We start from the raw sequence: 16473 nt of genomic DNA, 5'->3' as shown, positions 1-16473 counted from the left end.
AATTATTATATTATTTATTATTCACATCAAAGCAATGAATCAACAAGTAAACTGAATCAAGACAATAGCTAAACATTCAAGATACAATAGGTGGCGTTTATTGTAATCACTTCGAGACTACCAATATTGATAACAATAACCGAATGGTAACATAAATACAAAGTAATTTTACCATGTTAGTTCAAATTCTAGTTTTATTAAATCAGATATTTTTAAAGATTTAAAACTGTATAAAAATAAATTTAATAATTAGCTTAAAACTTTATTAATAAAAATAATTACTTGAGTTATTTACTTCTTATTCAGTATATCACGTGAATTATCCAGCGTTACTTGTCGGCTATCTTTTAGTAATATTTTATTAATAAAATGCTCATATTCGTATTAATTAAAGCCGCTTTACCGGACAATGCATCCAATGATTTCGTAGCTCAATAAATCTGCTCCAAGATGAGTGCTCGGAGAATTACTCGAATCTGAACATTTGTTGGAGGATCTATACTTTTTGATTGTCTTTAATTTCATTAGATAATTATCCAGACCGTTCTTCAGTAACGATTTGGCATATTTGTGATGTTATCATAGCCGACAATGGAGTTTTGTTGTCAATTGACAACCAGTTTTTAAATTTTTGATTTTTCTTCTGGGGTGTTTGTTATTTATGATTTCAGGTCCAACAAGCGCAACTTCGTTTTCAGATGTCTCTGTGTCTATTTCTAAAAAGTTGCCATTTATAAAACAATTCTCAATAGTCATATTAGACACTCGATCCTAAATATCACTAAGTCACTAAAATATCGTTAATTTAAAATACGTATTGTATCACGTAAGAAATTCTTGTAGCAATAGAAATCATACCTGTTTACAGTTTGTTTTGACATCTAGTTCTTTCATGCATTTCACTCCTGTAAGTTCACTTCTTCTTACATATCATTCTTTGATCTCGTGGCTGAATTAGTAATGTTGTATGCCATTAATGTGCTGTACAATCATCTAGCAATAAAGCAATCTTTCAAGTTTGTATCCCATTTAACTAAAGAATTGTTAAAAATGCCAATTGTCATCCAGGCGTTTGTATTCAAATAGCAATCTACGGTAAATGTTTCATATCCTTGAAAAGTTAAGATTTTTAATAACTTTTAGTGTTAAGATTTTTAATCAGATTTTTAAGTCTTTGTTTTTGGCTTTGTATATTATAACAACAAAGAACTGCAGGCTTTGTCGTTAATGGTAAACATCTTATATGATTGGATGATTTGATTTAAATTGATTATACTAAAGTTTTATTGAAACCACATAGCTTATAAGTTATAGCTATTACTATCTGTTTCGTCAGTTGACTGTTATTAACTAAGTTAATTCAAACTTATCATTAATGATAATAAAATTACAAGCGCAACAATTATAATTAATTAATAAATTAAATTTATAAATACAATAAACAAAAGTTTTGTAATGTTCTTTAATTTATAGACTAAATATATATGCTGAAGTTTTATACCTCCTAGGTTCAATCCAAGGTACAGCGGGGTCAAATTTGGGAGATCGAACCATGTTTCAAAAATTCAATGCCGGGATGACCGAAGACAGTTGTCTCGGTCATACCAGCCTACTGTCTTCGATGTCTGGATAACAAAACAAATAAATTCGATGTCTGGATGACCGAGGCAATTGCCTCGGTCATCCAGACATCGAATTTATTTGTTTTGGAGTGTATTAATTCTGATAATATTAAACGACTGATAACAATAGATGATTCTAAGTGACAAGCAGATAAGTAAGAAAACCGATAATATATCAATAATTCGTTTCATATGAAACAAACTTCATCATTTATTTACTTAGTTTGATGCTTTGTCACTTAGAAGGTCGCAATATTCGCGATTACAATAAACAGCTCTTGCTGTAGTTGAAAAAAGAGACAAAATTATATATTACAGCGATTCACTTACAAGTTAACATTATATCTCCACAAAAAATGAAAAACAATTCCTACTTTAATTTGATTGATAGAAATGTCAATGATTATTTATTGTTATTATTATTTTTTCTGCAGAAAGGAATTGTGCATTTTTTATTTCAAGCATAGACGAACGTCAAATGCTGGCTGTATTGACGTTCGTCTATACTTGGAATAAAATAATTTTTAATTGCTTTGTATTATAAAAGAGACTAAGACATTTTTCTTTTGATATCTGGTGGATAATAATTTAAATTACACACGATAAACCTGAAGAAATTAAGGTAGTTGGCATTGTTTTATGTCTTCGTATCTATCTACCATTTTAAAACTATTATAAAAATAATTTTTTAAATAATTTTACAAGTAGAATATTTAAAATGGAGATGTTTTTAAATGAAAATGAAGAAAATACAGTATCTAGAATTTTACATTACAAAGTAAATTACATTATTTATTATTACATTATTCTTGACTCGTGATTGTACTGTATAAATTTATAAACTATTTTTAATTATTATTTCTTTGATTTTCTTTAAATAAATAATAAATAGAATAGAGCAAGAAACAAATAAAAGCATTCTATTATGAAATAGTAAGAATATCATTTTTGTTTTAAACATCATGTAGCACTTGAAGATTTTTATGTTTATATCGGCCATTCCATTAAGGATCTGGCTAAATGATTTTGTTAAAGTTCTTTTTTTAGTATTTATAGAAATGAAAAAAGTAAAAATGTAATTTAATCAATCAACATGAAATTACACAAGTTTTGTCTTTTATTTTTTAACTTTAATAAACAACTTTGTAGAAAACATAAATATAGCATACACTTTTTAGCATGTATAAAACAACAATATCACAGATCGTTAGTTTTAAGCAAATGTAAATGGATTTTAGTCAGATGAAAACACTGATCTGTTCTGCTTTCTTTAGTTTTAATGAAGAATAAATTAAATGAATTCACGTAGAAGTCTGTTCAAACCCAAATTCCTCTCTAAAATATGAAAATTTTGAATCGCTCAGCCATTCAGCCGATACTACTTTACTTATTAAAACAATATAACGTAAAAAAAACAGTCTGCTAGTCATAAGCATGCTTTCCAATAAGTATTATTTAAGCAAACCGGAGGCATATTTTACATACAACATTGACTTTAATGGTCAGTTTTAGATTTAAAAAAAAAATTGTAACGTTTTCCTAGACATTGACCTCAACATTACCAGGAAAATATCTCCCATATTTCACTGAAAATCTATTCATTCCATCTTTACATGCATCACTGAACAAATGAAATTCAATTCAATTCACGTGCAAATTTTATTCAAAAATATAGTGTAGGAGGTGATAGCATTTAAAAAAATTCTTATTTTAAAGTGAATGTTAATCGACAAGCCGTTTTTGATATGCTAAATTCACCGAATCTTACAAAAACTGTCGACATATTTGTGACTTTGATAATTCTTTTTAAAAAGAAAACATTTTAAAATTTTAATTCAATAGATGAAATGATAATAACGATACATACTGTAGTTTATTTTTTATATAAAAATTTGTGATATTTATATCTTAGATTTATTATAACCGTTATACTGTAGTTACTGTTGGTTCAATAACATTATAATGTTTACCAACGAACTTGATTATGAAATCATATAATTTTTATTTTTTTATATTGTAGATATATTACGAATATTTGTAAAACACTAAACATTTAATACATTTTTTTATTCTCTCGGAATTCTAAAAAAACTAAACACAAAATATATACATACACCCTTCCCTCATTTTTACTAGTATCAACCATTTTGTATTTGCAAAGAATGGATAATAAAATTGAAAAATTATTACACATTTTTACATATTTATACATAAAAGACAGAAAATATAATTAGGCATAGTTAGGAGTATAGAAAACCAGATACATTTTTATGAGTTGTTGCAGAAAGATGAGGTTTTGTCTATAACTTAATATACTGTTATCGAGTATGATAACAACAACTATAATCAGATAATTTCTTATTTTTAATGGCTACATATTAAAAACAAGAAAGGAATAGACCATTTTCAAAAACCTTGGACAAAATAGAGGAAAGTAAACAAAATGAAAAACACCGAATCTGCAAATGCTAGTGACAAAACAGGTGTGATACTTTGAAAGTGACAAAAAGGGAGGAACAAGTGTATTTTATAATTTCGTCAAATATATATTGATGTAGATACGAGTTGTTGATTTATCATTTCGATTCAAAACAACAATTTGTCAAAAGAAACAAAATATTTGGTTTAAGCGCGGAAAATCTTTGAGATATTCTTCACTTAAACTGAGATAAATTTCAAATATTAAAGTTTCTCATTTTAATATAGAAATGACACAAAACTCTAATATATATTTTAAATTAGTCAAAAAATAAGGCAATAAAAGGCTGCAAACAATCTTGTCTTCGTCATTTTTTAAAATAAAGCTCTAGATCTACACGCGGAGTATTTATACTCAAATATTATCTTACATTGATTCAATACGGTCTATTAATAATTATCAGAAACGAGAATTTTTTCATATAAATAGATTTACCAGTTTTAATCTACAGATCATTATCAATTGCTAAAAAAGACGAGAAAGGGTATTAATTATATTTTATGTAATTGCATCATTTTTTTCGATGATTCGCTTCCGGATTTAATAGTTATTGTTTTATTTTCTAATATTACCTGTATACAAAGACTATAAATAGTTGTAAATGTATAACGAAACTTTTTCATTAAGGAATTGTACATTGTGTTTAAATATTGGCAGAATATAGATCGAGGAGATTTTTTCTTTTGCTTGACGTAGAAAAGTGTTCACAGAAATGCTTCGTTTATAGCATATCTATAATTCCATCTCGCATGCAAATCATCTAATAATTTTTTAATGTCATTATAAACCGGTCTACGTTCAATGACTTACTATACGTTCAAAACTAAGTAAATCTCACTTTATCTATAACTTTAATTTAGATATAAATAAATAGAAAATATATGTGCGATCAGATATAGTTTTTATGTATCGAATGTTTCATAATGTTTTGTTTGAGGAGATGAATAGTAAGTAAAATAATATATTAAAGAATGAATATAATGTTTTATAACCTTGCTAAAAATATGAATTTTCACATAAAGATCTTTCAGACGTTCGATATTTCGCGGAAAAAATTCCTGTTGTGTCGCAATTGTCGTATTTTTATCGACTTTCCACAAATAGTTAAAAGATTTAAGATATTAATAGTCATCCAATCATCAGTTTGGTCGATAGTAACTATTGATTTAAGAATATTTAGCTAGAGGGAGATATCTGGCCTAATTTTAGCATCGGTTTCAGATATATAAACAGTTTGGTCTCACAGTAGACCACAAATCAGTTTCATACATTGCACAGAAGCTTCAATTGGAGTAGACGAAGATTCTTATTGAAAATGAAGGCTTTGGTGAGTTAAAAAGTATTACTTCATTTAAGCTATGAGTTTTATAAAATATAATATGTAGGCTTACATGTATGTATTCATATTTTCTCTTTAGTTTGTCCTCTGTGTTTTGAAAGTATTAGTTGCTCTTTCCTCTGCTGGAATTCTTAGTTTAGGACATGGCAGTTACGGACATGATTTTGGTGGAGGACATGATTTTGGTCACGGTGGTCTCGGCCATGGATTCGATTTAGGACATGGAATTGGTCATGGACATGGTGGATCTATAAAAGTTGAACATGTTCCAGTTAAGAAAGTATCAGTTAGTCATATTCCTGTAAAGCAAGTATCATTCGATCATGTACCGGTGAAAAAGGTATCAATCCATCAAATTCCAGTAAAGAAAGTGTCCGTTGAGCACGTGCCAATAAAAAAAGTATCATTTAAGCATATACCAGTAAAACAAGTTTCAGTAGAAAAGGTACCAGTTATTTCTCACGATAGTGGACACGGATTAGGAGGATTCGGTGGACACGGATTAGGAGGATTCGGTGGACACGGATTAGGAGGATTCGGTGGACACGGATTAGGAGACTCGGTGGACACGGATTAGGAGGACTCGGTGGACACGGATTAGGAGGACTCGGTGGACACGGATTAGGAGGATCAGGAGGACACGGATTAGAAGGATTACTTGGTGGACACGGATTAGGAGGACACGGATTAGGAGGACACGGATTTGGACATTGACCTTAACAAGGACGGTTTTGGTCATTTATAAAATCACGATTTTAATCCGAGTAAGTAATTTTACTGAAATATTGTAATACTTGAACAAAGAATGAATAGAAAATCACAAAAATTATACTTTATTAAGACATTAATTACGTGCATTTTATTTTGTAGGATGAAGGCCAAATTTTGAATATGTATGATGTTAACACTTCAAATTATTTTATAAAATATATTGTAATATAAATTTACAAATGAGAATACTCATTGTTGTAATAATGATTTTAAAAAGAAATAAATTTTTATGCTTTATATTTATGAATATTTTATTTAAATTTAATTTACACTACGAAACTTTACTTTTATTGTCACAATAAAAACTTTACTCATTATTTTAAATGCCTGACAACAGAGATATTTCATCTGTGAATAACTAGCACGATAAAATATAAATTAAGTGACAAAACTTATTATAAAACAAATAATTGTATGGAATTTACACCAGGAAAAACAATTAAAATATTGAAAAATTATAATCTTTTGAAAGTTAACTAATTATGTAACTTTTTCCTATTTAAATAAAAGTAATTGTAGATTGAAAGTATTTATTAAAAATCAAGAATTAATTTTTTGATATTTATTAACTAATTATTTAATATTTAAATAATTTTTGTCACGCTTAACACCACAGCTTATTTTACACTCTTTATTTCTACTCAAGCAAAGGATTGCAGAAAATAAGAACAATTTATCAAGAAATAGTGTAAATTTTTTTAAATTCAGAGAACAAGTTTAGTAAAATGAGACAAAAATTTCAAAACTAAGAGACAGCGTGAAGCTATTAAGCATTACAAAAACCAATACCTACTTTGTAAAAAAGAAGAAAAAAAGCATTAATGCAGCTACTTGTTTCGAGATTAGGAGTCACTTTTTCAAAATTTAATGAAAACATTTCACAAACTTTGCAAATCTGACAAATTACACCAGGTTAATTTTTGTTTGAAATCAAAGCCAAAATACACTGTTATACAATGCCATATTATTTACACATTACATTACGTTACACATTATTTATTACCTACGAGAACAGGTATTATAGTGGAAATAAATTATACATCGTTAATAAACTATAATAAATCAATATATAAAAGTATCACTCCAAAGCTCCATACAAGTTTTTTCACTAACTTGGTTATTAAGTATCGAATCGTTCTTCGTTTAAACGAACACCAAACGTGTAGAATCGTATGTCGCCTTCGCATAATTTTCATACGTCTATAGGCCTATTAATATTTTGAATTAATTGAACGTTATCTTTTTGGGGAGTCTCCTGCGATTAATAAATGCTTTATACTTTTATAATAAAAAGAAAATGAGCTTACGAAAATAGTTCAATTCTAAACTAATTAAAATATATAAAAGTAATATGTCTTATGTAATAATATAGCCTGTATAGACTGCATGTTTTGTTAATTGTAAGAAACACGAATCTAATAAAGAAGAGAAAAATTAAAAATGTAAGTTTTATTTATTTTTTAATATATCTTGGTAAGAAATGATTTAATTCCTAGGTAAAAATTAGGCCATCGAAAATTTATTGCCTGTGAATAATATAATATAAATGTATTTGTAAAAATTATAAATGACATTCAAATAAAATTAGATTTGAAAAATGATATTTTTCACCTCATTATATCAAGTTTTATTTTAGTAGAAACTAAATAGAGATTTTTCATTTTTCTTTATTCGGTTTTTAAAAACATTATTTTGTTATATATAAATAGTTTAAAATTAATCAATAATACTGTATATATAAATAAATATAATAATTTAAAAAATTGTATCTACCTACATAAAAAATTATCATTAAAAAAATAATAAATATACATTTACTGCTTTAATGTTTCTTGTTTTTAATAGAGTAACTAAGCTTAAAATATATCAGTACATGTACATTTGTAATATATTGATAGTTAAAATACAATTTTTTTTAAAAAAAATGTAATCAAGTTTCAACTGTTTTACATGATTTACGAGTTAACAAGTGTTTAAAGTTATTATTAGACGACTTATTATAAAGTTTTACAACATATCAAATTAAGAATACAACTCCTTAACTCATCCCTTGTATGACCTAAAAGGTGATGCTAGAAGCGACAAAACTATTCTTAGTTATGAAGGCAAATAATAAAAGCAACATCGAGATAGTGCATGGTGTTCGTTTCCTTAAAACGTACCCTTCTTTGGGAAAAAATAATGTATAACACGTTATTTATAACTACTAATATATTTTTTGTGATAAATTTAGTAATTGTTTTATATTTGGCCGACTTTTGAGATCATCCTCGAGTATAAAAACACGCCGATTTGTTTTGTTCTTCACATTACAGAACGGCAGTACACTCTTCAACAAACTTAATTTAAGAAAAAAAAATAACATCGTTTATATGAAAATAATGGTAAGTTTTTCTGCTTAATGTTTATAATTGCTTTATCATTAATAAGAAATTATTTACTTTTTACAGTTGAGTTTAATTATTATTGGATTATTGGTAACTTTTGCAAGTGCAGGAGATAAGAAAATTATATTATTGAGTCATGATCATGGCCACTATGATCACGGGCATCACGACATTTTTCATCACTTCGGCTATGGTCATGGGCATGGACATGGATACGGTTTTGGACACGGCCATTATCCGGCGGTTAAAATAATAAAATTTGTGAAACCAGTTGCCCATTACGGTTATAATCCATTATTTTCATTGCACGGATTCGGTTTTGGACATGGACACGGATGGTGGTGACTTATATTCTGATGTAAGTTCTAAAATTAGATTTTTATTAAACATAAATATTTCATTATTATAACGAAAGAAATAATTTTCTTTTTACAGGGATATTTTTGCGCTTTATCAATTTTATATTTCAACATTAATTATGTGAATATAATTTTAATATTTGTACATTAATTATGTGTATATAACTTTAATATTTGTATATCTTAACTGTAAAATTGTTTACTTACGGAAAATAAATTGTTAACATATTTTGAATTTATAAATAGGCTATTTATTAACTTTAAATTATAAAGTAATTCCATTAAAAACACAAACTAAAAATATTTCTATTTATTTTCGTTATGCTTAAACACATATATTGACATAGAAATTTATATTTATGAAATTGTTTGTGAGTTATAAAATAATTCCTGCAAATTTAATGATTCAGATGACACTGAAACAAGATGATAACAACCAGAAAAACTTATTATTTCAGTAAACAAAAAGATTTCATAGTAAAAAGGATTTAGCTAAAGATAGATTATTTTTCCAGTAAAAGAAATGAGAAATTATTAACTATTTTGAAATTTGACAGACATTTCAAGCAATATTTACTATTTTATCTACCATTTTTAAATAAAATGACAGTTTTAAATTTGGCAATGGCTTAGATCAGTGGTTTACAAACTCATGACCAAATTTGGCTCGCTCTTTGACACCTCACTTAAAAATGTTATAAATACTTTTAGTATAAAAAGTATGGAATACACAAAATATTTGACACCTGCCTAACTACAATACTTATGCGCAATTTGGACAATAAATTCTTATCTTTTCCACTGCATTTGCAGTTATGGTGATAGGTTTTTTTAAAAATCTTTATAGCACTTCGCCAATTGCAGAGTTTTGACACATTTTAAAAAGTCTAAACTTATTTTGACAGTGATTGAATCTATAAGTAACTAATACATTAAGTGATATATTTATATAACATTATGTCATCGTTCTTTTGATCAATAGATCTTATTTTAAAATAAAATTTCTTTAAGTTTAACTTTAAAATTTGAAATTTATGCTTTAAAATGAAAAGTTTTCCACGATCATTTCTATCAAAATTTGCTTACAAATACTTTACTGTCAAATAGATTCTATCAATATACTGTATTATCGAATTGACATCAGTTTCTTATTGATGTATATAAATATTATTAATATTACATTTATAAATGAATATTTGAAATTCAACTACTTAAAAAATATAACTTTTAACAAAATTATTCGTATGTGATTAACATAGCTTCATTCGTTTTCCTTCAAAGAAGGATCGAGATAATGCTATGCTAAAATGTCATAAGAAAACGGATGATAACGGAAAATTCATGAAATGTCTAAAAATAAAATAATAATAATAATAATAATAATAAATGTTTCCGGATTTTGTGCATAGAATATTTTCAATATCTAGACACATGTACTGTTTAATTTATTTATATGTACATTTTGATAAAATATCAGTCTAATTGTTATAAAGTTTATATCAATCTTACAAGTAATCTGTGTAAAAATTTACGACCATTTTAACATTTTTACTTGAAATTTGAAATATGCGGACTTGTTTTAAGAAAAATTTTAATATATAAATAAATAAGTGAAAACGATGCCTGTAAATCTGTCATACGACTTCCCTGATAATATATCAGAATTCTCGATTAATTAAAAACAAAAATACACTAAAAATATCCGTTTTTAGTATTGAATTTTTGAGAGTGAATAAATGAACTGTTTGAAGAAAAGCAACCTTTTGGTATAAAAATTCTATTTTTTTCATACAAAATAAATTGGCTAATATGAAATGAATACAAATATTTTTCAAATATCACACGTATCACCCAAGGATAAAATCATTTTCGATCCAATCTGAAATACATTATATGCGTGTTTCAAATAAACTCGATTAATTTTTTGTCTTTTTATTTTTAATCTCCATTCAATCTCTTATTATTATTTTTTGGTTCCTTATCTAATTTTGTCTGCAGTAGAATTAAAATTTCTAGAAATATTATTCAAGTGAAAATTTTATTGTACCTTGACATAGAAGAATTTTAACTTTTTATTCCTGAATTTATACGAGAAAAACTATTATCCATCTTCCTTGAATTTTTTTTTAATAGTTTTTACGAGACCTAATTAAACATGAAAACACTGTGACATATATAACATTTTTGAATGAAGCATTATAAAAAAAAACATTAAATTCATTTATGTTTGTTTTATTGCTTATTTTATTGCTTGTTTTTCAAATTTAAATATTCTATCAATGATTTTTATGTAAGTTATTTCGATCTAACATGCAAAATGCACATTATGACATGTATTTTGCATATGAAATTCGATAAACTTGTAATTAGTTAGATTAGTATTGACTAAAATAATAAAATATAAAAGATATTGATTGTCGATCTATGCACTTATTATAAAGCTGGGTCTAAGACTAAAAGTGACTACAAGAAATAATTAAGATAAACATAATCGCTTTGAAATTAATAATCTTTTCCTCGCTTTTAGTTTATTAATACTAAAGTGTTCTATCTATCGATTAATACTACTTATTGTAATAATCTAAAAGAATAATACTAAAATTAATAAAATTAATTTATATAAGAATCTATAGATATTTATTATTACAATGACCCGAATGAATAGAGAAAATGCCACGATTAATGAACTCAAACGAATAAATCATCTTGATAATGTTTACCGAAAAAAATATTATATAAACATAAAAACTTATATAAAGGCTATAATCGATATTTAAGATATGTATATATATATATATGGCCCGTTAAATGCCGCATATAAACAATTTTATAATTTCTATTAACGTTACGCTGCATACATGCAACATAACGTTATAGAATTTGTAGCTTTATGCTGTACATAGGCCTATGCAGCGTTATGTTGCATATGTGTCCGGAAGAAAAACTTAAATTATTCAAAAAGTACAAATGCGATTTAATCAAGCAGTGAATGAACTGCGAAATACAATTTTCAAAATGTTTGTCTACAGATACAATCAAATTCTGCAGGCGTTCATAAAACTGGTCAATAATACGGTGTCTGACTATTGCTGAAATTCCTTTCATTCTATATCTGAAGAATTTGCAAGTTTTCCATTGAAGACTCAAACTTTATCTTTAGTCTTCTTCATATTACAAAGACTAGTGAGGGGTATAAGTCGAAGCTATATGAAGACCATTCGATACCGCTTCCAGCCTCTCCCTGTGCTATCACTCTGGACAAAATACCGTTTGAAGTCGTCAAACGCTTCGCATACGTGGTACAGAGTACGTCAATTACCCTTCTTTCAAACCCTCTAAGAGAACTTGTTTCTAACAAGCTGTTAGAAATTGGCAGTATTTTCCGACAGAACATACATATGTCTCACATTGTATTATACTCACGAACTGAAAATAATTTTATTATTTTTATAAGTATACTTTTTTATGAAAATGAGCAAAATACTTATATAAAAGAATGCAAACTTTTAGTAAAATAGGATACTAGTGAAACGAATGCTTTATTAAATACAAAAGCTTTTAATGATCTTAAAGTTAAATAACCAAATCTTTACCTTTAATATCCTTAAATAACCTTATAAATAAAATATTTAAAAAAAAAACTTCAGGAAAAATTTGATCCTTTTTGAAGATTTATACGAAGGGGACGTGTTATGTTTTAATGTAGATATCATTAAACATATTGTATATTTATTCATTTACTTTCCTATAGACACGATATAAAAAGTTACACGCTTACACAACAATAAATTCTATTCTTTAGTATCAGTAACCTAATTTTAGATGAAAATATTAAAGCTGTCAGGTTACAGCGTATTCTAATATAGCATGCGGCAAAATTTATTTTACAAGACGAGTGTAACTACACTAAATTCATCTGAAACATTTAAAATTAATAATGCAGTAAAATATTTATACATTTTTATTAGATAATATTCTAAAATATGTCTTCAGAAGTTTATTTTTAGTATTGGAAATTTTATAAATATCGATAAATGCATGTCTAAGGGCAATTACCCGACAGGTTCGTTCTCCATAAGTCTTCAAAACAGATTATTAAACTTATTTCATAAGATGATTTTTTGGCTGATAATGATAATTAAAAAACAATTATTTAGTTATTAAACTCATCATTTAAAAAATTAAGATAATTTTACGGTTTGAACGTTTACAGTTTATTTTTTTTTTATGAGAGGAATCAAGAATCGGATAATTTTTATGGAAAATAAAATATGTCGTATATAATTTTAATAGAAAAATTAGAATTATTTATAATATAAAAGGTATTTTAATTTAGCAACACGTATTAAAACTATGCATATATTTATCTATTCAAAAATACTATCATTTGCAATCGATTTAAAACTTTAGATGAATAAATATGAAGTATTTTCAGATTAAAATACATAATCATTTTTTCTTATCCGTAATCTGAGAAAACTGCGTGATTACTTATTATCTACGGCACGCGATAAAAGTATAAGAATTATATATAGCAGAGGTGGACAACTTAAGTGTTGCTTCAGGCGGTATTAGATTAAATTGCTTTTAAACGAGCTGCAAGTATTAAAGCTAAAACGTAGACATATGGGTATTAAACTAATATTTGTATGCAAATCTAACAATGCAAAATCTTATTAAACTCGTACACTATATAGATTTAAATCGAAATAATGAAAATATTTTTCCAAAAGTCCACACGTCGCACTACTCTGATATGTAGTATAACATTAAAGAATTTATATTATACTCGCGAAGTATGTATAACTTTATTCTAATTTGAAATAAAGAAAATTTCTCTATGGAAATGTACAGTACAAAATGATTAGATAAAATAATGTAATTATATAGAATGTTAATTACAAAAATTAAAATGAATAAAAATATTTCATAAATATAGTAAATTGTAAGAATAGAAAAAATCCAGCAACGAGCTACTTAACTTTCCCGGCAACATTTAAAACTGCGCGTGTGGCGTCATCTATTATTGTATTTTATTTAAATTTTATATTTTTGATTATTATAAAATGGCAGAAAGCTTAATTGTTGAGCTTAACTGTATAAAATGGCATGAGTTTTATAAAAAGCTCTAAATGCTAATAATGAGTAAAATCGTCATTAAGTCTAACCCTACTCGAGATACGATACACGACTCCCTTTATCTCCTCTCCACGTAGACCTTTAACCACCCAAATTTAACAGCATCAATTTCCCTATTAAACAAACCACCCTGCAAAATTTCAGAAATTTTCGACAAAATGCACAGGAGTTATTAAGCTTCAAACAGGGTGAACAAAATCGTGCCCCACACACACAAAGTAACATCCAAACATACAGAAATTACTCCCGAATTTTTTGCATTTCTGGACGTTTCAAAGTGTCCTAAAGCCAAAAATGTAAAAATCTTGGGGGGGGGTTCATTTTTGACCGATTGCCATATATGCGATTGCTCTGTTATATATTAATATAACAACCGGGATAGTAATAATAAAATAAGAAAGTCAAACTGTAAAGCATCATTAATGATATAACGGTATTAAGAAAATAAATAACAAGCAAAGATATGTCTAATTTATTTTAATATTTCGATATTTTAACTATAATTTTAAAGAGATTTAGGCGAAATATCGAAAGAAAGAAATATTTTTACGAAAAATGATGATAATGCGAATGTAAGTAAAAAATGGAAAGAAAATCATACGTTTATTACATTAATTGATTATATCAATATAATTTTAAACATCTGATCTTATAATTTTGTTCTAAAATCTAGAATTCAGTAAATGTAAACTTTATTTTGAATTTTTTTATATTAATTATGCAAACAAAATAGTTTTAATATAAAATACGCCCTTAAATCTACTTAAAATATCTTGTTAAGTAAGTGACATCTGTTTAATTAATAATAGGCCCTATTATTAGTTCAAGAATTATAATTTAACTAGGTCAATGAGTTCATAAATATCATAATGAGAAAATATAATTACATCTTCTAAACAATATTTACGAGATTCTTATGAATTAATTAAGTTATATGACTTGTAGAAACGTAATTATATTTAGTTATGCTAAAAGATCGACTTTTTATTTATCTGAATCAGAGATAAACGAATACAAGCATTTTGTTGGGCTGCATTTTGAAATTGTAGACCTATAAATTTCCAATGTCTGAACGGTGCTAGATCAAGACCAGATATGGAAATTGTAGAGGCTGGAGGTCCCGATTAACTGTATACAAACTTCTGAGACAAACCTGAAGTCACGTTATTTTAATTCAAAAATTAACAGGAAAAGTATTATGTACTGTACAGTACAGTACATGGACAAGACACTACTAATTTGAGGTGGAGAGCATATATTTTAAATTAAATAAATTAAAAATTGCAGCCCGGCATTGTGACGATGTCACAACAATTGCTTGTTTTATATATATTATTAATTTAATACTTTTTATATAATTATATATTAATGTATAAGAACACGAAGTTATTTAAAATTGCTAAGATTATTAAAGTAATTTAGTTTAAAATTCGATTAAATTAAATAATTAAGTGCAGATATCTCCAGCATAAAAATTACAATTTACATGCTATAAGATTTATAATACGTGTAACTTGTTACTGATTATAAGTAACTTTATGCGAAATTGCTTACGATTAGCAGCTTGTAAAAAACTTATAACTTGTAATTCGTTCAAAACTGTTTATTCAACAATTTTTCTTGTAATTTGTAAAGATTGTAACAACTACAAGCGTTTTATACAACTAAATCTGATCGAGTTCTAATCATTGGAGCTCTTGAAGTATTAAGATATTAATATTGCAATAGCGTTAAACGTATTTCTTTCTTCATCTCCTTAATAATTTATTACGGTTAGATTTCGTTTGATGGGATACGGCAACGCAAAACGGGCGATCTGTCAAGGAAACGGGGAATGCTTTCCGGGGGGGGACTTTCTTTGGGGAACTGGCCTCTAGTTATTAGACGTGAAGAAAATCTAGAAAACTCCACGTGGCCAGCTTGTTAGTGAGGCGCGAACCCGCGACCTAATTTATTATGAATGCTACTCTTTGTGTCGTTTTGGTCGATCAGTGATCTGAGTTCATTCTCATCTTGGCATTTATCCGAACGAGTTAGTGAATGCCCTATCGTTGATTTTTACAGCCAAGGGGACATTAAGAGATCCTTTTAACATACCAATTACATATTTTGAATGGGAAGGAAAAAAAGAATAACAAAGAGACTTGTCATATTTATGGATATCGTGGCTATGCCAGCCTTTCTCTGGCATAGACAATGTTTCTGTAACAAATTCATAAGGCCCGATCCAGATTCGAATACAGAGCGACAGACAAAGATTGTTTGTTGAGTTAGCCATCTGGTCTATTTCGTTCATTGCAATAACTTTGTCGTTATACTGCGGCTTCCCGAGCTCTTATTAACGTGTACTATTGATATTGTTTTCATATATGATTTT

General features: G+C 27.1%; 1 protein-coding gene across 1 annotated transcript; it reads left to right on the top strand.

Moving 5' to 3' along the window:
* The first annotated feature begins 5304 nt into the window (after positions 1-5304).
* LOC136973560 (chorion class B protein L12-like) lies at positions 5305-6017 on the top strand. The gene is made up of 2 exons (XM_067268292.1): positions 5305-5428; positions 5520-6017. The coding sequence occupies exons 1-2, from the start codon at positions 5417-5419 to the stop codon at positions 6015-6017; spliced, it is 510 nt and encodes a 169-aa protein (XP_067124393.1). The 5' UTR covers positions 5305-5416.
* The last annotated feature ends 10456 nt before the right edge of the window (positions 6018-16473 follow it).

The sequence above is a fragment of the Centruroides vittatus genome, unplaced genomic scaffold, assembly GCF_030686945.1.
Source record: "Centruroides vittatus isolate TY-2023 unplaced genomic scaffold, ASM3068694v2 contig_3210, whole genome shotgun sequence".
Classification (NCBI taxonomy): Eukaryota; Metazoa; Arthropoda; class Arachnida; order Scorpiones; family Buthidae; genus Centruroides; species Centruroides vittatus.
The sequence above is the reverse complement of the archived record's forward strand: the minus strand, read 5'-3'. Positions and strand labels throughout refer to the sequence as shown.